Source organism: Myiozetetes cayanensis, unplaced genomic scaffold (genome assembly GCF_022539395.1).
Source record: "Myiozetetes cayanensis isolate MyiCay16 unplaced genomic scaffold, myiCay2020 scf3, whole genome shotgun sequence".
NCBI classification, from domain to species: domain Eukaryota; kingdom Metazoa; phylum Chordata; class Aves; order Passeriformes; family Tyrannidae; genus Myiozetetes; species Myiozetetes cayanensis.
The window spans coordinates 38,043,384-38,069,562 of record NW_026087521.1 but is presented as its reverse complement, the minus strand read 5'-3'; the positions used below and the strand labels follow the sequence as shown (position 1 = coordinate 38,069,562).

Here is a 26,179-nt window from a genome sequence, read left to right as displayed (position 1 = left end):
AGGACAGCAAGGAAGAATGCAGCAGGGCTGGATTCAGGCTTTATCTTAAATAAATTCTGAACTTTGCTCTCAGGAAAGACAGACAGAAGAAGAGATCTGCTGAGTAGATAGAAAAACTATGCTTACAGATAAAATAACTCTGTATTTAGAGATTATAGATAATAGATATACACATGCATACTTATATTTATAAAATGTATGGATAGAAATAGTCCTTAACAATAAAAATAAAGTATGTGGTGAAAGTTTTCATTCTTGGTTTTGTTTTCCTTTGTTACTAGGTATTATTCCCAAGTGCTGTAGTAATTTATTCCTTATTATTGTTCCTATAGTAATGGACTTAATTATATATTTATGTCCAAACCTCACAGTTAATCTGTTTCTGACAAAGTACTAAACATGAGAAAAATAAATACTGGATGTCAGATTGTCTTCTAGCTCACTCAGCAGTGCCTCAACGCTGAAGTTTGTTTTATTTCCTACCAGCATGGCCCCGTAGTCATAGTGAGAATTTCCTTTTTTTGTGCACAGTCAGTCCTCACTAGGACTGCAATGCTTCTCCCTTCCCTTTACGATCTCTGCTGTTTATTTTTTATAGTCTGTAGGAAACACTGTCAAAAGGGTAAATCTAATAGCTTTGGAGGCTACCTGAGGGAACATGGTAAATAACAGCATCATCACATGCAGTTCCAGCAGAGCTGGGTGCAGGACAGGTTGGACAAGAGAGCACAGGCCTTTCATGCAATAAATGGAGTCAGCCTGCTGTGACTCATACGCCTCTTATTTGTCTGACTGCAAGAGATCCTCTCTCTCCAATTCAAGAAACTATTGCTAATACTTCTGCTTTTCATAGGGCTCGCTTCCCTCAAAACCTAGACTAAAATTGTTGCTATGATGCTTGAGGTCAGGCTCTTGGTCTTGCTCACAGCGAGCACCACCTTGTTCCACAGGAACCAATACTGGCTTCACTTATGGAGTACGGCTCCAGGATGCACATAAATCATGCACAGTCTGGTCATTCACCATTCATTGCAAATAGAAAATTATAAGCAGGAAGGAAAAAACCTCAGTGAGTTGCAGCTGCCAGCACACAGGCTGCAGCACGCTGGAAGAACATTTCAGAGGGAGAGGACAGCTAATCTTTTTCATGGAGGTAACGTTTAGTCTCACAGCACAGGCAGTTTGGCCCCATATACCAGTCACTGGACAAGGCAGGTTGAATGTCACCCAGCTGCCTGCACCAGCAGCCCTACAGCACAGATTTCACACCCAACCTGCTGTCAGCCCATCTCGCTGTACAGTGCTTGCACTGAAGAGGTTTTTTGTGAGGTGCTGAGGAGGCAACTCCTGCTGCTGAAAGAGAACAACCTGGCACTCCTACAGTCAATGAGTAGATGATTTGGTATTGGGATAAACCTGCATCTCCCTCTAGACACAGGGAGCCCCGCGCATAATCGAGTCAGCACACAACAGCCTTGGGACACTGGGAGATGAGGACGCTTTTAAAAAGCAGCTCAAGCCCTGCGCTGTTCTCTCCAGCGGGAGCTGGCTGGTGTGGACAGCACTAATTGCCAGCCTTCTGTGAAAACTATTAAAGGCCCTTCCTAATGAGTCCCCGCTGGATCAGTGGTTCAGCGGGAGCTGCAGTGCCGACTTGCAGTGCGAGGCTCCCACAGCCCGGGCACCTGCTCCCGCCCCAGCCCGCTCCTCACGTCCAGGTAAGGCTCTTTCCGAGCCCTGCACGCCTTCCCCGCGCCCCGGGGAAACGCGGCCACGGTGCCTGCAAGAAGTTTAAAATGTAAATCAAAATCCTAAAAATGGATAAAACCACAGGCTGGGGTCCTGCAGTCCGAGGCAGCAGCTTGGACGTCCTGGGGGTGGCCTCGGCAGGGGCGAACCCTTGCGAGCCCCCACTCTCGGATGCCCCGGCCGTGGGGCCGAGGGCGGCGCTGCCCCCGGGGCCCGGGCCGGGCCGGGGGCGGGCGGCGGGGCCGGGCCGGGGCCCACAAGGCTCCGCCCCGGCTCTTTAAGGCACTGCGGGGCCGTGCTGGGCTGAGACGCGTCGAGCGGAGCCCTGCGGTGAGTGCGGGGCTGGCAGCGGGAGGGCGGGGGGTGCAGGGGCTGGGCCAGACCCTCTGCCGGGGCAGGGCAAGGCCGGGCCGGGCCGGGTCGGGGTGGGTGAGCGGCACGACGGGACTCGGCTCCGGCGGCAGGGGTAGCGGGGGGCGATGCTCACCCCGTCCGTGCCGCTGGGCTTGCTGTAATGATTAAGCTGCCACGCACAGGGCTTCGCCGGCTGGCCGCCGAAAAAGCCGTCCAGGATAACGGAATAGCCCGGAATTCCTCAGCGTCTGTCTTGGGATGGCTTAGGCCTCTTGCGTTTAGAGCTGCTGTTAACAAACGGGCTGGAAAGGACCTGGCGGCTGCCGTGGTTTGCCCGAATAGCGTGCTCCCCGCTTGGCTGGGTTCAAATAGCTGCCAACAAACCTGCAGCCGACAGTCAGAATAGTTGGTGCTGGTACTGAGGTCACTTGGATGCTTAATTACTGCTCTTGAGCTCCCCAGAGGCCTGCCTGAACTAGCCAAGAAGTTTTGAGGGAGCAAGGAAGGCTTAAGGCAGCATATGAGTTCTGAAACTGCTACCTGTGGAGCTCTGGAAGGAGATCCGGGCAGTGTGAGGCTCCAAGATGGTGCTGAGAGAGTCACCTGTGGGCAGGGGGACAGGCTTGTGCACTGTCCTGCGGCAGAGCTGCTTCAAGTCACCAGCCCTGTTGCCCCAAGGTGCCTCCTGGGCACCGCTGCTGTAAGGGCAGCTCTTGCTGTTGGGGAATTGAGAAAATATTGCCATTTCCCATGCAAGCTGTCGTGGGAACATCACGGGGAGGCTAAATGGAAATACCTTCCCTGTGGAAGACACTATGGTCACCTTGAAGTAATTACTTCAGTTCTTTTTTGTTCTTCATTTAATGGATTCTCAGAGTCCTTATCAGACAATTTGAGTCAGCTAATGGTTGCTGGATCGTCTATTATTTTGTCTCCCTTGGGAAGAAAGGGTGGAGCTGCACCCTGAGTTGCCCAGTATTACATCGGAAATCTGGGACAAAGCTGGAAACCTGATTCAGGTCCTTGGCTCTAATGTGCATGAGAACTATTGTTTGCTAAAAAAAATGGTTTACATTATTTGGGTTCATGTAAATGCACAAAAGAACATGAGTGGAGATGGTGAGAGGACAAGACAGAAGTAGTTCTTGTACCAAATGCCATTTACATTTTGGAAAGCATACAGAGTGAAAAGGAATCTCTTCTCCTTTTTTTTTCTTCTTTTTTTTTTTTTTTTTCCAGTCCATGCATTCCTTTTCCAAAGCTTTGTGCAGCCTATATTCACTTTAACTGAGGACGTTCTTTGCCATGATTGATGTCAGCTGCTGTGCAGTAGCACAGCCAAGCACTTGAATAAAAGAAATGGAATCTTCATTTTTAGACCCTACAGTTGTGCCAAGAATGACAAAAGCAAAGTGGGAAATGTCATAAAACTAATTTTATGAGCTCGGTCAGGGTATTAGTGCTAAACCATGGAGCAGTAATGATGCTAATCCTGTGGAAGTATTAAACAAAGGGCTATCTCAGTAATTGGTGTCAGTGTGCAAATGGCACTGCTCAGCCACTCTGAGGAAGTTTCCTAAGCTATTGCTTAGGAATGTACCTAAGATGCCCCAATTTAGGTTAATAAACTAATCGTATTTTCCCACATGCCATGAATGGCTGTCTGCTTGTCTTGGACAAAGGTCTTGTAGCAGCTACCTGGCAGCATGTCTTGGCAACCACACAACCTACCCTGCGTCCCAAAAACTGCTGAACTGCTGGTCACGCTGCTTGGACAGGAGGCTTGTTTTACCAAGTAATATGGGTCACGTAACTCATCTGAAACGGCTGCTCTCAGTTGTGATTTGTGAGTCTGATCTACCTTGCCTGAGGAACTCGAGGTGCCTTGCTCTGCACTGAGGCCTGCCCCACACTTTGGTGAGAAGAGCCCCTTAAAGAAAGGGAATCTTGAAGCAAAGTGCTCCTGTCTGGATCCCTGTGGTGGAGCTTACAGTTCCTCTCTGTCGGCCAGTGGGACAACTGGAGATTGGTAGTCCTCTGCTCCTGGCTCAGAGGGACGAGCAGCAAAGCTGACACCAGGCAGCAGGTTGTGGGCATTGTGTGTGGATGCTGTTGTGTGTATCTTCTCCCTGTCTGGCCAACACAGGAGAGCTTCTAGAGGTGAGTTTTCCAAAGGAATGTCAGAAGCTCTCAACAAATTCCTTCCCTCCCTCCCTTCCTGATAGTTGACCTGTCCTACAGTGCTGCTCTGGGGAGTCTGCAGGAGGGAATGGTGGTGCTGCTGGGGTAGGGTGGCAGGAGATGCCCTCTGGGCTTCCAGTGGGCAAACCTGTGGTCCTCTTCCAGAAACCTTCTCTGAAACAAGGATCAGGACAGAACAGTGGGGGTGACTCCCCCACTGGGTTAAGCTTGCTGAATCGGTAACCCTGTCTCTGGCTGCTGTTGGCCTCTGTGCTTGAGAGAGGTGGTCCTTTGGTGGTGCGCTGCAGGAGAGTAAACCAGCATTACCCAGCAGTCACAAGTTAAGGGCAGTTCAAGGACGACTAGGAGATAACTTTGTTTGTTAAAGACTTATCTCATGGTGGTGGCAGGAGAAGGAAAACCCCAGAAAAGCTGAAGGTGATGGGCTGTGCTTGGCTTTGGTACTTTAACCCCGACAGTTAACGGGAGGAGCAGGAGGAGCTGCCAGTCGAGCAGGGTGGAAGCGGCTGGTGGTGATGTTGGGAGTGCAGGGGAGCTGGGGAGGGGCCAGCTCAGCTTGAGATGGGACAGTCACTGCTTCTGGCTTTATGCAGGAGACTCGGTTCACACGATGGGTGAGGTGCCTGTCCCTCCTCACCAGCCATTAGTGTCCATTCCAAGTAACATTTAATGTGTGAGAGGGAGTTTTACTTCCTTTTAAAACAGCTGTGGCTCCTTGAGCACTTTGGTTTGGTTTCTGCACCTGTCTGGTAAAGGTACAGTTCATGTAATAGCAGTGAGTCCCTGGGAAATAATCTCCCTTAAACTTCTTTGAAGTGCAGGTGTGATCTCAAAGGAGTTCACAATGTTCCTACAGCTCTAATAAATGGTTTTCCAGTGAGGTGAACTTTGGCTTGTACCACATCCCAAATGACAGGCCCTGCAGTAAAACAAAATGCCATTGTTGGCACGATTGGTTTGCTTCTATCAGATGAGAGGCCCAGCATTAATGAAGCATAGAAACTGAAATTATATCTGTCTGGGGGGCATTCGTTCAAGGTACAGTAAAGCCCTTGTGCATGAAACTGTAATTTGTGCATATCCAATTTATGTAACTTTCAAAATCCACAGGCAGGGACAGAGGACACATCCCGTGAAGACTGTGTCTCGGTTTTTCTTGCTGTTCAGCAGCAGCAGTCTCTGTTCCCCTTGCCAGTTCATCTGCTCTTACAAATAGCTGTAGAGAGCCTGCCTAAGCCTTTAAGTCTGGTCTGGGATCTGAAGAGCTGGGAAGTTGAGTTAATCCCAAAAACTTCTCATGCAGTGGAAGGTCACGTTTTTAAACAGTTGGTGAAATCTCAGGGTTGTGCTCTGGGACATTAACTTTGCAGATCTGGTTTAAAGGAGCCTGTTACACCAACAGTCCTGGGGCCAGGGTGGTGGAGGACACTGTGTTTAACAAACCTTTCCCCTTCTCCCTTCATGCCTGGCTGTGCACACAGAACCACCATGCCAAACTGGGGAGGTGGCAACAAATGTGGTGCCTGTGGCCGCACCGTCTACCATGCTGAGGAGGTGCAGTGTGATGGGAGGAGCTTCCACCGGTGCTGCTTCCTCTGCAGTAAGTATTCCCCTCCAAAATCTTTGCTGGCATAGCTGGGGGGATCACAGCAGCAAGGTGCTGGTCCACAGGAGATATACCAGGCTCAGGTGGCACACACGATGGGGATGGCAGTGGCCAGAGATAGCTCAACATGCGATAAACAAAGCTGAATTCCTGTTTCACAGAATCATAGAATTAATTGGGTTGGAAGAGACCTCTGAGATCATCAAGTCCAACCCTTGATCCAACCCCACTGTGATTACTAGATCATGGCACTCAGTGCCACATCCAGCCTCGTCTTAAAAACCTCCAGGGATGGTGAATCCACCACCTCTCTGGGCAGCCCATTCCAGTGCCTGATCACTCGCTCTGTAAAGAACTTCTTTCTAATATCCAACCTAAACCTCCCCTGGCAGAGCTTAAGCCCATGCCCTCTTGTCCTACTGCTGATTGCCTGGGAGAAGAGACCGACGCCCACCTGGCTACAACCTCCTCTCAGGGAGTTGTAGAGAGTGATGAGGTCACTCCTGAGCCTCCTCTTCTCCAGGCTAAACAATCCCAGCTCCCTCAGCGTCTCCTCACAGGACTTGTGCTCAAGTCCCTTCACCAGCCTGGTTGCTCTTCTCTGGACCTGCTCCAGCACCTCAATATCCTTCCTGAACTGAGGGGCCCAGAACTGGACACATGCTTCTCCACATGCTTCCTGGGCCTGGCATCCCAAAGGCAGAGCTTGTCTCCTGGAGAGGTGTTATCCAGCCTATCCAGTGTAAGGAGTGGGATGCACCTCTCAGAGCACATCATGATTTTTCTCTTCCATTTGCACTCTTGCCAGCCTTTTCCTCAGGAGTCTGAGGGTTCTTTAGGTTGGAAACCTGGCTTAAGTGTTGCTCATGCAAAAGAAAAAGCCCAGTGGCAGAGCTCCATTTGCACTGTTCTGAGTTCAGCTGGGCTTCTGCTGGTGGTCTTGGGGCTGGCAGTAGCTGAAGGAACAGTTATCAAACTGCTGCCCTGGAGTCCTGCACAGACCAGGACACCAGCATGCCTAAGCACAGATGAGTTGTTGATGCTTTAGCACAGCCAAAAGCCTAAACTTTCTTGGCACAGGAGCCTGTGGTTTATTTCAGATGAAAGGAGTCCAAAGCATTATTTTCCAGTCCAACCAACAAGCCCAGCGAGGCATTGAAAATCGCTTTCTCTGCTGAAAAGACCTCTGCTTAGACGAAGGGAACAAAGGGCCCCTGTGAATCAGAGGCTCCTACTTTGCAAACAGACAGCCTGTCTGTCTGAATCAGAGAATTTTACCTTATTGCAAACATGAGATACTGTTTTGCCCCACTTGCTGGTGATTAATACATGTGGGCAGAACTCGGGTTTAGTCCTCTTCATCTAAGCTGCAGTTACAACTGGCCCCCCAGGCAAGTTCACAGTTAGTCTGCTGCCCAATGTCAGCACGCTGTGCTGGCACTGCAAGTCTCGGCACACCTATGCTCCTTTCCCTTAGCTCTACTGTGGTCACAAAAACCAAAGATTAGATGTCTTGGCTGCCTCATTTTCAGCCTTTTATGGGAGTTACTATTAAAAGAAACCTGGAACTTACAGTCAAACAATGGCTCTACTGTGTCTGAATATACGCTTTTCCTTAGTGCATAGTTCTGTTGGGGTTAAGTCTGTAGACTTAACAAACAGGCATTAGTTGATTTATTTATTGGATATTTGTGTCTTATAAAAAGAACCTTGGAGCTAATGAATGCCATAAGCAAAGGTCACCCAGTGTTTTGAAGACATTAAAATTCTTTTTAAACAAAAAAATTCATAAGGCCATTTCTTTGTTTTCTTCCCAAATTCTTTATCACGGGCATAATGCTGTTGCAGATGGAAAGAGCATGCAGTTGGCATACAAAAGGAGGCTTAAGAAGGAAATAGTTCTCCCTTCTACTGTAACCTTGAGTAGAGTGTTTGCATTGTGCTGAAGGACAATGTAGGAATGCCAGAAAAGCGCAGCCCCTCCGGTGACAGCTGTGAACCAGCCCCAGCTCAGCCCTGAAGCAGAACTGAGGCGGATGAGGGTGGGGGGAACCTTGAAGGTGGTTTTTTTTTCCCCCAGCCCCACCCTGGCAAAAAGGGCAGTGCAGGGGTTCTTCTGTACTGATAGGCTTTTGCTTCATGCTGTATGGCATTTATCAAGGGAAACTGCTGACTGCCCTCTCTGGATTTCTGAGCAGCCTCGTTCATCAAACCACAGCAAGTTTCCAGGCTTTAAATGTCACGGTCATGAAGAGGTGGGAGGGAATACAGCCCTTTACAGAGCTAAGCATAATTCACAAATTCAAATGGCAACTTGCTCCCTCTAATCTCTGGTGGTCCCATTGCCCAGTGAGAAGAATTGTGGACAGGGAAACCCATAACATCACTTCTCACTTGATTTTTGGCTTACTATGCGTGCTGATAGAAATGGTCCCTTAAGGCAGTTTAACTCTTTTTTTTTCCTCCAGTGGTCTGCCGGAAAAACTTGGACAGCACAACCGTAGCGATTCACGATGCCGAAGTTTACTGCAAATCTTGCTATGGGAAAAAGTATGGCCCGAAAGGTTACGGATATGGCCAAGGGGCAGGAACACTGAACATGGACAGGGGGGAGCGACTAGGCATCAAGCCTGAGAGGTGAGTGAACTGAGTTCAGGGGTACCCTTGTCCTTTAGTACTGTTTTCAGAGGAGTCTTTCAAGCTGGGTTTTGTTTAGTTCATCAGTAGGAATGCTGCAAAATACCCCATTCTAGCTCAATGCAGGCCATTGAACCTGCGCCACACAAAGCTCTCACTGGTGACTACGTGGAGTTAGTGCAGGCAAGGATGCACTAATGCTAGGCATGGATTAGAGAGCTGCTGATGGCTCTGCATGAGCCCACAGAGGTGACTGCCAGTCTCGAGTCACTCTCCTAAATAGGTTGGAAATGTGAATGTTCAGCATTGGACATGGATTTGGACAGCTGGAAATTTGCGGCTACCAGAAGAATGAATTTTTAACTGGCAAATGAAGAACCATTTGTGCTTAATTGTAGCCAAAGCCAAAAGGCCCATTAAATAGTAAACATTCCTAGTCTGATTAAGTTCTTGCTGTAAAGCAAAAGCATGTGGAAGGAAGCTGAGGTATACCTCACAACTTGCTTCATGCAAGTTCCCAAATTATTGCTTAGCTTGTATATGATGCAAGCTCGCCAGCCAGGTTCAGTGATCCATTCAGGTTCCAGATTATGGTCAGTGGACAGAAATTTAACAGAATTATTTGCAGCTTACTATGTGAAAAATCCATGTCCTGATGCATAATTCAGCACTTCTAGATAAGTGAAACAGAGAAGGTTCCTCAGAAAACTAGCCTTTACAGGAACTTCTTTTTATCCTTTGAAGCATGGCCTTTCTCTTTTTGTTGTTGTGGTTTTGGTTTTTCTCCCTATGGGGTGTAATTGGATAGCCTTGCTGCTAACTTACTCCTCCTGTTTTGCAAAAGTACTGTGTTGGATGCTGCTCTGTTCGTGTTGATAAAAGAACAAGAGGTCATTTAGTAAAAGGGTAGAGACAACAAATGTCTTATTTCTTTCAGCACACCTTCTCCTCACCGGCCTACTACAAATCCAAACCCTTCAAAGTTTGCTCAGAAGTTTGGAGGGGCAGAGAAATGCTCAAGGTGTGGTGATTCTGTTTATGCAGCAGAGAAAGTAATAGGAGCTGGAAAGGTAAGGAACTGCATGTGCTGTTTTGTACCTGCTACGTGGACTTTAAAGTGAGCAAGGTGTGCTATGTGGGTTCCAGTAGGGAACCAACTGCCGGGCTGTTACCTTAAAATTGCATTTCTTAGCATTGCAAACAGTCAAACCAATCAAGTTAATGGAACAAAAAACACTTGAAATGCAGTTTGATGAGTGATCACCTTAGATTTCAAAGGTGTAGAGTCAGTATCATCTCATGCCAGACTTGAAGCAGACTGCAGAAGCCCTGTCCCTCAGAGGGAACAGTCCTGTGGAGTATGCAGCTTCTGCTGAATGTTTCAGTAGAAAGGGAATGTTCTCTGAAAATACCATGTCAAACTGTGTGTCAGGCTGCCAGCTGTCTGACTCACTCGCTACAGAGAGCCAAGATCTGCTCTGAATTGATCAGAGCAAGCCCAAATCTTTCCAAATGCTGCTCTGAGCAGGATGCTGTGTGGAATTTGGGGCTTTGGGCCACTCACAGAAATGCAGATGCTCGTCTGCTACTGGTGCACTTCAACTGGTTTTCATTGCACCAGTCATATATAAACAATACTGATGCAGATATCTCCAGTTAATGTGGGGGTTTTACCAACTCAGGCATCATGTGTCTTTATACTATCTTTCTGCTTTTTATTTTTTTACTTAGCCATGGCACAAAAACTGCTTCCGATGTGCCAAGTGTGGAAAAAGCCTAGAATCTACAACCCTAACTGAAAAAGAGGGAGAAATCTATTGTAAAGGTGAGGAAAGAAACAAAGGTCACTTGTTTACAATTCAAGGTAATAAGTTGCAAGGACGGATGGTTAATTTAGTCCTGGTATAAGAAACTTTCAGGCTCTTGTCAAGATGGAAGTGCTCTGAAAGTCATAGGAATACAGCTGAAAAATGAAATAAATATTACTGAAGCTGTTGATGCTGACATCTGCATCAAGCAAAACATCCCATTCTGAGAGATGCAGCAGCCTGTGCCATATGCCTGGGTCAGAGAGCAGATCAGAGTAAGGAAACAAGCCAGCAAGTATCCTGCCATGCCTTCTTGCATGATATTGTGGATATAAACTTCATATGTGATATCAAATACAGTGGCTTGATGACAACAAATGCCTTAACAGATACCGAGCCACAGAACCAATATGTGAGTTGCCTTCACAGAGCGGGTTGGGAGCTACACGGAGCAAACAGCCCTGGCTGCTGAGTTCAGTGAGGACAGTAAATGCAGCTTAACAAAATGGTTTTTAAGTGTTGCATCCTGTGGGGATGTTTTAGTGACTATGGGGAAGCAGCTGAGGGGTTTAGTCTAGACAGTGTTGTGCTCAATTAACGTGCCAGAAGACTCAGCTACTATATGTTCATCTTTCTTGCAGGTTGTTACGCAAAGAACTTTGGCCCCAAGGGATTTGGGTATGGCCAGGGAGCAGGTGCCCTTGTTCATGCCCAGTGAGGGGGCTAAAAACTCCTTACGGCTCTGCAGAAATCCTGCTAGAAGGAACAAGAGAGTTTCCTAAATGTTACTAACTACTGTGAAACAGATACTAGTTACTGTAGTGCTTGGGCATACATTCTGCAGATGATTAAAAAAAAAAAATCAAACACAAACACTGCTTTTTTCTTTGCTTTGTATATCACACTGTAACACTTTTAATACTGAGTATCAATTCAATAAAGCTTTGCTTGTTGATATATCCTGAAGCCCAGTGTTGCCTGCTTTGTTAGCAGTGAAGGTGAGGGGAGTGTTGCTGGGGTGCCTCAGGGGTGGAGATGTGATGCTTACAGACTTGGTGCAGACCTTTGCTGAAAGCTGGACACAGAGCACGGGTCGTGGCCTTCAGAGGTGAATGCCTGTCCTCCAGTATCACACCATTCTATATGCATGTGCAAGGCAACGAGCTGCTCACTGCACAGTAGTAAATCTACTGCTCTGTACAGTGACATAGCTCTGAAAGTGATAGGTAAGTGTACCTAAACTGCTGCCTGTCTCTGCCACAGAGTCCCCAGTAAATGAAAACCAAACCATTTTCACAATAACATTCTGTGGGGTTGCATGTGCTTCAGTATTGAGGTGCTTTATGCACAAATTTACTGTGCAGAATACTCCACCAAGACAGCTGCAGATTAATACCATCCCTCCACATCAGCTGGCCAAGCTCTGGACTATCATATCCAACTTGGCTCTAAGAGCAACTTTTGACCTTTTCTTGGTAGTGCTAGGACTCTTAGCTCCCTGAAAATGGTGAAGGGTTGTTGCCTGAGGACAATACCTGACAAAGCAACTGCAGCCCAGCAACAGAGCAGAAGAAAATTCTGTCTTCAAATGCCCTGGTATAAAAAGTGACTTGAACTGAAGTTGATGGGCAAGGAGTAATTGCAATTAAATGCATTGAAGGCAGTGTAGCTCTGCTCCCTGTGAACACAGCAGGTGGGTGAAAGCCAAACTAGGGCCTTCACTCTGCTAACCCAACTCTTCAGGAACTGCTGCCAGTAAAGGTCTATGAGTAGGGGACAACTGTTTTGCCCTAGCCAGATCTTGAGTGGGAAGCTCACAGAAGAGCTTGGCTTCTTTTAGCAGCTGGAGCAGCCTCCACCTGTAAGGCCTGAGCTCACAGCACCCACACTTGAACTTCATGTGAAGCAAATGGGAGCCACCTTCTCAACAGGAGACATGGGACAAGCCCAGCACAGAGGCCTCATGTGATAAAGAGGTACTTAAGCCTAAAACAGCTAGGCAAAAGTCATCTGGTTCAAGGCAACTTGTCTAATTTTTCTGCAAGCATTCACTTGGAGTAGCTTCACAATTTTTATTAATTTTTGCATTTTCTTTTAAATCTAGTCCCAGAGCAGACCTTCACTGGCATGCTCAGGCTCCTCTGCACATGAAACCTGGGCATCAGTGCCACTTAAAAGCATAAACCATGCCGCATGAGCAGCATGTAGTGAGCTCCAGCAGGAGGTTGTAGGAGTGTCTTTCCATCCCTTCCAGTGAAGGCCATGCTATTTGCACAGCAAGGGCCAACCACAGCTGTGGGGAGGCAAAGGCTTTGTCCTAGTGGCTACAGTCCATGTGGTGATCTGGGGCGGGGGGGGAGGGGGCAGTTTCAACCTTCATTGTGCCAAACAGAAGTTAGTTTAAAAAAAAAAAGAAGAACCCTTCACAAGTGAATTTATGGAAACACACTCAAGACTGGGAATGCTGCAGGAAAACATTATGCAAGTGAGCAAGTGTGCCAGTGTGGTCTAAGGCAGTTTCCAGCAACCATGGTCTGTGAGGCAGAGAAGCAAGGGAAGCCAAAAGCCTAATTGGAAAAATACATGTTACTCAAAATAATACATAAAGAGCATTCTGAACAGGTTACAAAGGAACCACATAGATAGGAGGAAAAACAGACAGCCAGCTCAAAATGCGACTCAAGAGCTTGTACGGTTCACAGAGAGAGCAAGATCAGAACTGGAAAAGATAGGCAGAAGCAGCACACATTTCAGATGGGAGTGAGGAAGCAAGCAACAGCACAGCCTAGGAAGCCTGGGCAGAAACCTTTGCTCCTGCTACTCATACTGCAGACATTGCTTTCATAGCAAAAACATCTGATTTTACTTAAAGACAGCCAATGGGAGGTCAAGGCACTGAACTCTAATCAAGCCATAATGAGGATGCAGAGGGCAGGCTTCTTCCCAAGTAAAACAAACTCAAGAACCAGCTTTCAAATCATCAGGAGCCCACTCATACCTCCCAAGCACAACAACTGCTCTGATGGAACACTGCAAATCTTGGATGGAGACCTTCAGCACAGAAGGTCAAATGTCTTTTTTTTTTTCAAAAGTACCTTCCCTGCTCTTTACCGGACAAGCCAAAGGGTGGTCAGCAGAGGTGAGCCTGGACACAGCCTCACCAGGAACACTGCTTGGGGAAGGTGAGAACAGCACCAACAATTCTCAATGTCAACCTTGAAACCATACTCAGTAGAAAACAGACTTTTTTTCCCCCTTTACGTGTGCTCTTAAGCCCTAGCCTTATACTTTAACACATGTTGCTGATTATAAATATCCTGATTAAATTCCAACTGTTACCTTGTTTCTACTTAAACAACATGGACCAGAAAAGTGAAGGTAGTGCGTCTCTTGCAGGTGCTACCTAGAAGCACACATCTTGGTCACACCTCCTAGCCCTATGTGGATGTCTCTTTTACCCTCAGAATACCTCAAATGTCCTTAAATACATACATTTGGCCACCTGAAACATTCCCTAGATGGAATTCGCCCTTAAGAAACATTACCTTGCCAGCACGCTTTGCTAAAAAGACAGGAATATCTAATTAGTGAATGGTAACTCTAACTGGTAGTACAAAGGTATACTTTACCAAAACCCAGCATAGTAGCTCACAGGATCTCACATCTGTACAGAACCAGGGCATGCTATCTGTAACACACTTGTGTGTCTTTCAGAAAGACTTTACTAAAATAAGCTGCAAGACAACAGCTATTTATTCATGGTATGGCTTCTGAAACTGGGCAGAAACAACACTGTATGAAATCACATCCCAAGTCAAGACAAACACTGCATCTAAGAGTCAATATTTATTTGATTAATAACTTACAAAATTTAACAGATTTAATTTATGTAAGGAGAGCTAATTTATTAAACATTTTACAGAATTTTTTTTGTTCACAATGTAATACACATCAAGATCTCGACAGTATTAAAATAATACTTGGCACAGTTATAAATAAAGAATATACAAAAGAATCCATAGCTTAAAATGTAGTGATGCTGTTTTACACATTATTTGAAAAAAAAAAATCTGGTGGACATCAAAGAATACAAAAACCTGCAAAGAAACAGCACATGTTTAGGGCCAAGACAAAATTCCTATTTATTCTACCTATGTCAGATTAAGTTGGTCTGATCTGCTGTTGGTCTGGATCAGATTTGTTAAGTTTCAGAAGCAATGCAGTTTTGGTTCAACAAGTGAATTTTCAGTTTGATAACTTGACAGAAAAATGCATAGTTGGCTCCGCCCTGCTTGCTTAACGATTTCACAAACAATTCAGTGTTACTCAAGACAAGTTACATTTTGCACTGGAAACTTCATACATCCCAAGTCCATATATTCATGTTAATTTTCACACCTACTATTGTTCAAATTCTGCAGGTCTCAACAAAACTATCACCAGGGAGCTACTGACAAGTAAATAGTGCAGAACTCGCTATGTGCTCACAAAGATCACCTCTTCTTTTAAAACATTTTTGACAAGGAGTGCATGACACAATTCATGGCAGTTAATGCTACTGGGCAACTAAAACCAAAACTTGTATCATGTACTGAACTGCTCTTCTGGTGGCTAGGCAATATTTAATAAAGTGTATCGAAACTCCTCAAGTCAACCGACCCCCAACAGAAATGTGGAAATAAAAAAAAAGAATAAAAAAAGAACAAATATGCAGAATATCATTGGTGATTTAAACAAACTATGCTGTAAAGTCTTCATGTTTTTTTTCTGATTAGGAAAAAATATGAATAACCGAAGTCAACTGTTTTCACTGAAATAGAACGTGTTCTTCTTTGTTAGGATTACAAATTTTGTCTGACAACAATAGCAAAAGCTTCTTGCCACCCCTATACCCAAACCTCTCCTGTTAAAACTGCGTCCAAGAACGATGTTGATTTTTCCAGTATTAAACATTCAAGTACTCTAATGCTGCACTGCTGTAAATCCTGATATCTGGTACTTGCAAACTAAGTGTGTGTCTTGAGATCAATGAACAACTATAGAAAAAATGTTTACTTGCAAATACTGAACATCAACTATTTACAGTTTCACTGCTTCTCTTACTAAGGCAAGGGCCGGGAATACCACTAGATTGCTTTATTACCTGTAATCTGCATATTACAGAAAACGCTAATTTTGCCAAGCATCAAACATGCAGTGAATTTGCAGGGCATAATGCCTATTAACAGCAATATTGAACATCACTAAAAGCTCATTAGATATCTTCCTACACTTTTTTGGTTGAATAAAATGAAAATGAGCAGCTTTAAATACACTAAACACACACTCACAGAGAGAAAACTATTTGATAAATTATTTATATACAGATACACATTCTTTACACTGGTCTCAGACATCTGCTTTCAGGTCCCTCCCCAAATTCTCCCTCACAGGTTCCTTGAACCACTGGGTTGCTACAGCACTTATAAGAGAACTAACCTGATTCTCAGTCTCTGTCTCTCTGTAAACAATAGTTAAGGAAGCAGTGAACAATTCACTATGAGTATATGAAAACACCATAACAAAAATCAGTGCATCACATTCAAGAAAAGCCCCTTTGGAATGCAATTTCAGATCATTCCTTACCTTCCAAACATATCTGTAGCATGAGAACTTAAAAAAAGAAATTAAGGGTGATTTCCACGTGCCAGTACACCGCCCTCTTCAGAATGCTGGTTTGCATTTTCTGTGCGTGCGTGCAATTATGGGGATTCTTAATTATTTTTCTTTTAAAGTTTGGTTTCTATTATTTCACATCCAAACTAAATAAGCATTTCAGGCTACTTTGGGTTCTTCCTCTGCAGTTGCATTGAATTTAAAATTACCTTGTATTTTTATAACTGAGACTTTTGCTTTCAAATCTGTGGTATATCCCCCATGAAATTTCTCTTCCAACATGTCTCCAAATACACTACACTGTACTGTGTGAGGACCAAACTTAACACTAAAACATTGCTAGTTTGTAAGTTGCTTACACAATTACTTCAAAGATAATGATTTCTTCCCCACTTTTTTTCCCTGAACATTATATACTGTAAACTAATTTTACAGGTGTATCATGCATTTAAGCAGGGCTTTAACTTTGACAGAAAAGCTTTCCTTATTGGCGCAGTTGTTTATTTCAGGCTACATTATTTCAGAACAGGGTTAATACAAGTATTTAGTTTTACCACTAACCGGTGGCAAAAACAATCACCAAAAAAAGTGGGCAATATATTTTTTCTCAACATTACCTGACGTGCCCTACTGCTATAACTGAACATGTTACAGGGGATCCCCACCATACAATGTTTTTAACAGTACTAAAAGCACATTTTTCAATGTACATCATACTACAGAAAATCTGCATTAAAAAAAGAATCACATTACAGGAACTACAACATAGCGATCAGTGAACTCTGTATAATGAAATTTAGTTTTATATTCTAGATTCTTGTTTCAGTGGAATTATTGATATTGGGATACAAATTTTTTTGCTCAGCACAACATAACTACTTATGTCAATACTTCAATAATCTCATGCTCCATTGTGAAAGACCTCAAATAAAAAACCCAACAACAAATACTGTGAATATGCTGTCACGAATAATTCTCATGTTATGAACTGTTAAAATCCCTTTTTGATCTTCCTCCTCTTCCGTATCAGGTTTGGCAGTTTATTCTGTCCATTTTTACTTTTGTTAATAAAATTCTGATGAAGAGAAGGTACCTTATGATTCATCATCAACCCTACACATAGCATGCTACTCTTCAAGGGATGCGGATTTGAGAGAGAGAGAAAATTTTTCAGGCACCACTCAGTATGATATGCTCACAGGATGAAGGTGGTGCTACACCAGCTGGTAGCCTGATCCTGAAGTTTGGTCATATTCTATTGTATACTGCCTTGTCCAGTCCACAATAACAGGCCGAAAAAGACCACAGCATCTGAATTCAAAGAAGTCTATAATGTTCCTTATACATCCATGGCTAAAAACAAAACAAAAGTACGTGTCAGTAAGGAATATCATAGCTCATCTAACAAAGTACATCTTTCACCTACCTACAAATTTGATTATTTGCCCTTTAAGTTCTTAAATTCAGAAAACCATTTCAGTTCAGAATTATCTTAGACTGCTTATTGATGAGCAAGTTCTGAAACAAGAAGTAGTCACCAGACTGGTTAATGTTTGATCATTGGACATAATCAAGACACCAACTTTCTTTCACTATCTACCAAAACTCTATGGAGAAATGTAACATGTTATTAGCAGTGCACCATCATGTAGCACAGCATGGTAATTCAGATCCTTAAGAGGAAAGTTGCATTGTACAGATGGATAAGACAAAACAGCATGAATAATTTCCATCTTTATTAATATTTGGTTTTGCACACATACTGGTTCACCAGCTGCAGGTCTAGGATCAACCAAAATCCCTTGACAACACAAAATTAAGGAAGCATTATCTGAATTAAACAAACTATTCAAGCCCTTTCTGTGGCTGAATGAATTGTCAAATATTTAAGAAATCTATATAAAAATTCCAACATGTTGGGTGTTTTCCACTTAATTAAACATGGGCTGAATAGATCACAGTTTTCTGGAAGAGAAGCTCATGTTATGACATATGCAAGAGCAGGTCTAAGCAAAGAGGAGATGACAACTATTTGATGTCAATGCTTCATGTGACAGGTAATGCCAAGTCAGTTATTTTAGACATCTGGTGTTATTTTCAGGAGCCATTTTTATAATAGCAGGTATTTCAGTGAAAATGGTTTGTGAATGTGACATTAATTTGGGGATCAAATCAGCAGTTTTTTCCCACCCTGTGCACCACCTTGTGTTCTTCAGGCAAAATAATTATCTGGTTTTGCTACAACTCTAATCTGTAGGAACACTGCAACCATACAGAGATGCTAGTCTGCAAGTTTTGTATGAAGAGATAATACAAAAAGATTTATTATTTATTATTTCTAGCACAGAAATCCATCTGCAACAAAACAGAATCAAAGAATGGGTCAGGTTGAAAGGGACCATAGTGGGTCATCTGGTCCAAACTCCCTGCTCAAGCAAGGTCATTCTAGAGCACATTGCATAGGATTGCATGAATCCATGCTGACTATCCTGATTACAACTCCTGTCTCCTTTTCCCCAGGTGGCACCTGAAAGACCATCAGTTCCCACAGGAGACACAGCATATGCAGCAGCGTGACACATGCTTCTGCTCTTTCCCAGCTCCTTTTGTAACACACTCCCAAACCACTGATATACCAGCCTCATGCCTTTGTTTATTTCCTGTTTTGGCTGCACAAGCTGTTCCATGTCGCTGTATTCCCACCCCAGTGCTACTTCACCTCTGAACTCCCCTCTTTCCTCTTGCACCCTCATCCCTACAGAAATTAGAATCCAAACCTACTCTTTTAAACACTGATGCCCAAAAGCCCATGTCTCACCTATGCAACACCCACTTCAGTTCCTGGGGCATCCTGCTCCAAATAGCTTTGCCCATGCTCTTCCTCATGAACAGGAAGAAAACGAAGCCTCTTTTCTCACAGAAAAGAGGGAAAGGGGAGCAAACTCAACAGCACATTAAGTATTAATCAGGAGAAAGTGTCCAGTGTGGAAGTGAAGATCCAGGTCAACATCAACATGTTGTAGTAAGGAACCACCTCTGATCTGAGCATTTCCTTTATAAAAAGGATATTAATTTCCCCAAAAACTCTACAGCAAAATACGACCACATTCTTTTGTGTGCTTCTGCATCTCTACACTACAAAACATTTATCACTTCCTTTAACTGGATAGAATGTGTTACTGTAAAAACAGATTCAGCACTCCAAGTAGAGAAAATACTCTAAAAGTATTTAGTTGTATTCTGTTTCAACAAGCAGCACAATTCAAGTGTATGCAAGGCTACACATAAGAAATGTGTAATAATAAAGCGTATATGCTTTAAAACTTACTTGAATGGGCTTTCAATAGATGTGGTTGTAACTTTAAAGTGCTTGTATCTTCTTGCATTCATTCTTTCATTTGTCGTGATACCCAAGCAAGATATCTGAAGCCAGGAAGAAGAATAGGTAATTTAGCTCACATAAAAACATGCAACCAAATCCTGCATGAGCAAGACTAAAAAAGAACTAAATTTACTGGTTTAAATTCCTTCTTCTGAAGCAGGAATTTTTGACTGGGGAAATTATCAGGTCTGAACATGAAACATAAAATTGTGAAATTGATACATGTTGTACATGATGAATATTGTAGAAAAGTAGGACAAAACTTAAATTTACTGAAAAGTTTTACCTAAGTCTTAGAGGGTAATTTCTGTTTCTAGGACCTCTGGAAAGATAATGGTTCATTAATGACAAGACACATAGAAAATCTTTCATGTCATACTTGATTTCAGTATGACTTTCCTTCGAAAGCATAAAGAAAATTTTGGTTTGGTCAGATTACAGTACAGCAGTGTGGCCTAAAATCACACTGAGGCAGTGTAAGAAATTATTGCATTTTCTTTGAAGCTACCACACTCTTTCTGCTAATGACATACAGCATTATTCCAAGCTGGCCCCACAGATCTTAACCTCTATTATTCTTTATTGCCTTTCTCTGATCTGTTTTACCTTTTTGTCATTCTGAGAATGGTAGGCAGGAGGCAGGTACAAAAAAAAAAAAGGCCAAGTGAACGAGAAGTGAATGATGCCTACGAGCGAGAGAACAGATGCTTGCCAACCCCAGCAAGGCTGAGAGACCGAACACTTGGTTTTGCACAATGCACATGAAAATTTAAAAGACAGAACTATTTCACATTCTTCTGTCGCTCCCAAGGCTCAGCATTACAAGTGAAGTGCTCTTCCATACCTGATACATCTGACACATGAGTAACACAGCCACCCACATGAAGTGAAACACACTGTTTAGAAACATCCAAAACATCCATGGAGAACAGGTAGCAATCTGTGTAACATAGGTCCAAAATCCATCCTTTGTGTAACTTGTCTCACAGTGGAAACCCCAGTCTAGAGAGAAAAAGCGTCAAAAAATATACAGAAGATTTAAGGTATGCTTATTGTACATCAACATAATGTTCACATTAGAATGTGATAAATTAAATAAGAAAATAACAGTGTGCCAAAATAGTTTTACTTGCTCTCTTTTCCTTTCCTAACTCCTTGAATACATGCCATATGCATATACTTGGCTGTTATGAATTAAAAAAAAAATCTCAGACAAGGAAAACATCATCATCTAAACTAAAACACCCAATATAGTCAAATATTAATGTGCAGTTCAATTACAGAGTAAAACTATCCACAGCTCTGACAAGGTAAAGATCTGTAAAAATCCCTACGAGGAGATGAAGTATTTAGAAGCAATTTAAAAACCAAAACAAAATGTCACATTTACTCACAAGAGATACATCCATAAATCATCCAGCAGATCATAAAAAGCAGGAAGAACAGGTATCCCATAAAATAGCGATGGTTCCCTGCTCCTAAAGTTGTACAACAGGGGTCAAATTACTATACTTTCAACAGAAAGACAAGAAAGTTTCATTACATGCTTAGAAGTACTGCTTATTTTATACACAGGAACATTATTCTCCAATATTACGCCAATATAACTTCAAGAAAGTGAAATTAGCTGGCTTATGGGGTTTTTTTACTTCTCAGACAACAAAGCAATGTTTCTTCAATTTTCTTTCATTTCTGTCACATTACAACTGCAATTCACTAATTCATTTGTAACCCCTTTCATGAACTAATAACATTTTTGATAGAAATATTTAGAACAATGTTGGTGACAGCTGTTGCAGAGCTCTCAACAGCCATGAATTACACACAAAAATAGTATTTAAAAGCCATTAAAAAAATATCAGATTTCAGAGTTCACTTTCTTAGAAGAAACAGAAGTATGAACAAATATACAAGCTTCCTTGTTAATAAGCTAACTTACACCTTAGGTTTACCAGCTTCATGAAGCTAGATAAAAAGAAAGTATCAAGTAGAACTTGTAAAACAGACACACGTAACTAAACAGATGAGGTCCGAGAACCACGCTATAATAACGAATGGAGTAAAAACTACTCTGCTTTAGACAGAATTTAAATGCAAGAAAATTCAGTTACTAAAAGACTGATCTATTTTTAACGTTAACAGAGCTAAAATAAGCCTCTTATGTGAGTACATCATAATTCTGAAGTACTCAGCTTTCCTTCTGGACGTAAAATATGTCCAGTGTTGCAACCTTCCAACAGCTCCAGGCTGTAAACTAAACCCACAGAGATGATAATGGCTACAAAAGAGTTGGCTGCCAACATCTACCACAGCATTTACTTCTTCATTATGTCAAATGTTTTCCCTGCTAAAACAAGAGCATCCTCTGGAGGCAGAAAATAATCAAGTGCTGTTAGCAAGTGAGCTGAAAGACTGTATAAATAAGAGATGAGGAAAAACACACATACAACCCAAGCTAGACTAAACACATGACATTTCCTTGAAAGTCAAACAAGTTCCTGCAGACATAAAATTATGTTGTAACATTGCCTTAATCACCTAAGGGCATATGAGGAAGTGCTGGGAATGTCCCTAAGGTATCACTTTCATTTGCATTCTAAATTTCAGAACTGTTAAGTTTCATAACAGACATTTTTTTAAAAACACAGAAGTTAAACATGACCTAGAAGTCCATTTGAGAGGCATCTGATGTGATGTTTCTTTTAGTAACATCTTCAATTATACTAAACCAAATTCTGCCTAACAGGAAATCCATATGTGTGGGGTAAAAACATAGGTGTAGCATTTAAAACTGTAAATGTAACAGGTACAATCTCTATCACAGTTAAAAAAAAAAAAAATTCTTCAGGAAAAGAAAGCAGAGAAACTGTATTTTTGAAGAAGATTGGACAAAACACAGCACTATAGCTCTACAGTTTCATCCCAGACTGGCAGGAACAGAGTGAGTTATTCTCCTCATTAAAATAATGCTGTACGAATTGTTGTTAATTTATTTTATATGCTTCTGCTTATACATAAGTAATAACATATAATAAAGATAACTGATTTCTTACTGATGGAGCTATAATACAGGATTTAGACAGTTTGTTAATTTCTTAATTTTTCCAACTTTTAACTCCTTAGAAAAGGAGAAAGTGATCATTTTTCTAAACCATACAACAATTTCTCATGTGCACAAGCACCTAACTTCTGAGTTGCTGCTAACAGAAAAATAATTCCGTACAATGTCAGCATACATTGTGATATTACAGTTTGAAATTTGGCTCTAGAGACTTTCATGCTACTATTTGAAAACTACATTTCTGTTGCAAGTCTGCAGTTTGTGTTTGGAATGTAACTACAAATTTAATAAAATCTGTTATTTTTAATTAAAAAAATGTAAAAAATGCTATTTTGATACTTTATTAAAAAGATAGATATAATCACTTCTAGAGACTTGCTTGCTGCATTTTTAACTATAATTCTGCAGGCATGAGGAAAATAATTTGCCCCAGCTGCCAATTTATTTATTTTTCAAATAGTCTGCACTTTTTGTCACCCTCTTCAGAATGGTAAAAATATTTGAAGTCTCTTTATGTGCCAAGTTTTAGCCCCAAAGGATTTATTTCAGTGTCTGTAAACACTCTTACAAGATTTCTCCATCCTATCTTTAGCAACATTCTTATCCTTCTAACACATTCCACACACATCCAAATTCCACCTTTCCAGAAAGGCATGATTCATGTTTCCCTTTTTGGCAAACATACCATGAATGCTGTTTTAAGAAAGGATTCTGTTTTGCAATCCTATGCTTAGAGTGACCACGTACCAACATGAGAGACAGAGAAGCCATATAAGGTTGTTCAGACCATCACTCCCTCCAGTTCAGCTCCACCTCCCATACTGTGATTTCTAGTTCTTTTTTCCCAGCATACTTTCAAGGGACCTAATGTTTACTTTTACCTCCAGTTATCCCACTCTGTACAACACCACTAGAAGACAGATTCTGCTTTTCCATCATCACTGTTATTTAAAAACCATTTCCTCCGCCTAACCTAATCTCATTACTCACATATTCTCATGACACACAAACTAAGGTCCTTCCTCCCCCATTTGGTTTTTGGTTTTCCAGTTACTGATAAAAATACTGGTTCTGTCACACTGACATGTACTCCTCAGCGTTCTTGCAAAACAAATTATCACTAAAGTGTCTCCAAAACCTAAGCCCATGCTCCCCTGCCTGTTAAAATTAAAAAATTCTTAGTTCTTAATTGTTAAACATCTAAAATATAAATCACAAGTATCTCAGGTAGTAACATCTGTAGGAAAAATAAAATAGAAGGGGATGATATAAGTCAACCTCAATGAGACTTCAGGGATGTTCTATTACAATTCAAATGCCAAGACTATTTTACTCTTGATTTTCAGACTAAACTACTCTGATTATCCATTATCATATCTACTGGAAAAACTGGAATAAAGCATTTATTGGCTGCCAGCTGTCAGTGAAGCCAGGTCCTAATTCCTCCCCAAGATTAAAGTTTCCTCAGCTTGTGTCCTAAAAAATTAAGCCAGTGAAGCAAGATGCATTCATTTTCCTAACTGTGAAGTCTCCAGTGCTCCCTGCATAAATAATGGCTTTCAAATAAGATTCTTAAAAAGTATGACAGGAAATAGAAGCATTTAGAGACTTTATTCGTGTTCTATATCCATTCCTTTCATAATCACTGGGGAGAATAAAAGACAGCCTGGATGGTCAAAAAGAGGAGAATACCTCAGTAGGAAGTCATTCTGTATCTAACTGCTATAATCATGACATTTTTCAACACGTATACTTTCCCATTAAATTACAGAATTTTACTGGTGAAAATGAAAATCCTCTATCTTATGTAATGGATAATAGTTGTAGAATTGGTACGTGCCTTTTCAGCAGTTAAGCTTTGCATCTTTTCATTGCAAGAGTTTATGTTAATAAAAACACATATATAGGAAACTGAATTAGACACAGAACAATTCTGAGGACAGACAAAACAAATAAGAATAAAGCAGAAAACCACACACAGAAGAAGAATTAAGCTCAATATTGAACATTTTTTTCTTTTACTAAAAGTCCTCAGCTGTTTTTCTCAGACTTTGGCAGAAGTCACTTTCACCGTGAAATGAGAACAGACAAAACCTTGCACAGCATTTTAGCAAATTACTCACCTACACAGTTACCCACCCATGGGCAGTGGTGATCAAACTTTGCTATACATCGATTGCAAACACCACAGTGTTTGGACCTCACTGGTTTCCGTATCTGTAACAGACATTTGTTTAGAAAAGCAAATTACCTTGACATATTTTAAACAGAAAAAACCCAAACCCTCAATTTAAATGTAAATTGATTCTGCTATTGTTAATTCCGTAGAGAACTTCAAACTTGATGCTAATTCTTAAAGCAATCCCAGCTATTAAACTTAATCTGTACACTTTAACACAAACATCTTTACAACCGCACTGAAATGATTTTCACACTGTTTTTGTTACACAAAGGATTATTTTTTCCATACAAAGTTCTTCTATCACCCCCAGCTATTGAGTTTTGTATAGCAACCAGCTTCATTTCAGCTTTTTAACAATGAAAATACAAAATGAGTTTGAGTTCCATAATTCTGTCAGTGTCATTTGTAACTGAGCTCTAATATAAACTCTTCAGGTTATTTTCTAATGACAGAAATATGACTCAACAAGCAGAACTGGGTGGAACTTAAAATGCTAAATGACTCCCAACAATTTTTCTTGAAAGGTTATGTCTTGAAAGAAGTGACCTTATATATATATATACATACACCCACCCATCTATCTATTTATCTATCTATATGTATGTATGTACACACATAGTTTTTAAGGTGCCAAATCTGTATATAATTTACCAGCTTCAAAACTGGGAATATTAACATCACTCATGTTCTGTATAGGTCAGAGCTTTGCAGTGTAACACTGATAATCTTGAGAATTTTGTATTTACTAGTTAACTTCCAAAGACGAAACATATTGTATTTCCTTATGAAAATTAAGATTTTTTTTTCTCCTACTGACTACTGCCAAATAGAGAAATGCACTTAAATTTTGAACAAAGTATTGGAAGCACAACATAATTTTTACAGTGAGTTACAGAGGTAGTGGAATGTTACGTATGATTTTCCTAACTTGTTAGGTGTATAACCAACCATCTTGGTAGACATATTGCATACTTGGATTTTGACACTGGCAAGTTATATCCATAGTGATCTTTTTTTTCCTCTTACTGTTCATTTTTTTGCGAACAGACATATTATTTATTGAAAACACACTTAAATTAAATATTACAAATAAATCCTGCCCTTGAAACTGCATTATTAAGGTCAAATATGTGCTCATTACTGGAAGATTAATTTTGGCTTAGCATTAAAGGAAAAAATAATAGTAAATGCTGAAATTTATTTAAAAATACACTACCAAGCAGGTACTGCAGAATATACTGAGGTCCAGACTTCCTGTCTCTGCAAGTTCTACTATTGTCTACAGGAAAAACAAAAAATTCAAATTTAGCACATAAATAAATGTTGATAAATAATTTTCAGACCCATAGTTGTGAACTCTTTATTTCAGGTAATTTATACACACAGCAACAAACTAAATTCAGATGAAACTGATTTTTAATCTATTTTATTAAACCAATATGCACATTCTTCTAAATTCAATTTTAAATTAGTTCTAGCTTATACTTATTCCTAGTCCATTTAGGTTTAACCAGAGAAAAAGTAAGCTTATAGTAACGTTGAT

The 26,179-nt window shown here is 41.6% G+C and overlaps 2 protein-coding genes across 5 annotated transcripts in view; one reads left to right on the top strand and one right to left on the bottom strand.

Moving 5' to 3' along the window:
• Positions 1 to 1,645: 1,645 nt before the first annotated feature.
• Positions 1,646 to 11,322, top strand: CSRP2 (cysteine and glycine rich protein 2). Of its 3 annotated transcripts, none has more exons than XM_050324479.1 (6): positions 1,646 to 1,718; positions 5,787 to 5,905; positions 8,380 to 8,548; positions 9,486 to 9,618; positions 10,280 to 10,373; positions 10,998 to 11,322. In XM_050324479.1, the coding sequence occupies exons 2-6, from the start codon at positions 5,794 to 5,796 to the stop codon at positions 11,072 to 11,074; spliced, it is 585 nt and encodes a 194-aa protein (XP_050180436.1). In that variant the 5' UTR covers positions 1,646 to 1,718; positions 5,787 to 5,793; the 3' UTR covers positions 11,075 to 11,322. The 3 variants fall into 3 exon arrangements, with proteins under 3 accessions (XP_050180436.1, XP_050180437.1, XP_050180438.1); XM_050324480.1 differs by lacking the exon at positions 1,646 to 1,718 and adding an exon at positions 2,001 to 2,079; XM_050324481.1 differs by lacking the exon at positions 1,646 to 1,718 and adding an exon at positions 3,672 to 4,263.
• Positions 11,323 to 14,189: 2,867 nt separating this feature from the next.
• Positions 14,190 to 26,179, bottom strand: part of ZDHHC17 (zinc finger DHHC-type palmitoyltransferase 17) — a 70,636-nt gene continuing 58,646 nt past the window's right edge. For both annotated transcript variants that reach the window (XM_050324455.1, XM_050324456.1), the window contains exons 12-17: positions 25,853 to 25,915; positions 24,578 to 24,671; positions 20,788 to 20,871; positions 20,238 to 20,395; positions 19,340 to 19,434; positions 14,190 to 17,364 (exon numbers count right to left, since the gene is read on the bottom strand). In XM_050324455.1, the coding sequence (XP_050180412.1) occupies positions 17,226 to 17,364; positions 19,340 to 19,434; positions 20,238 to 20,395; positions 20,788 to 20,871; positions 24,578 to 24,671; positions 25,853 to 25,915 (633 nt within the window). In that variant the 3' untranslated portion in view covers positions 14,190 to 17,225. The remainder of the gene's footprint in view (positions 17,365 to 19,339; positions 19,435 to 20,237; positions 20,396 to 20,787; positions 20,872 to 24,577; positions 24,672 to 25,852; positions 25,916 to 26,179) is intronic.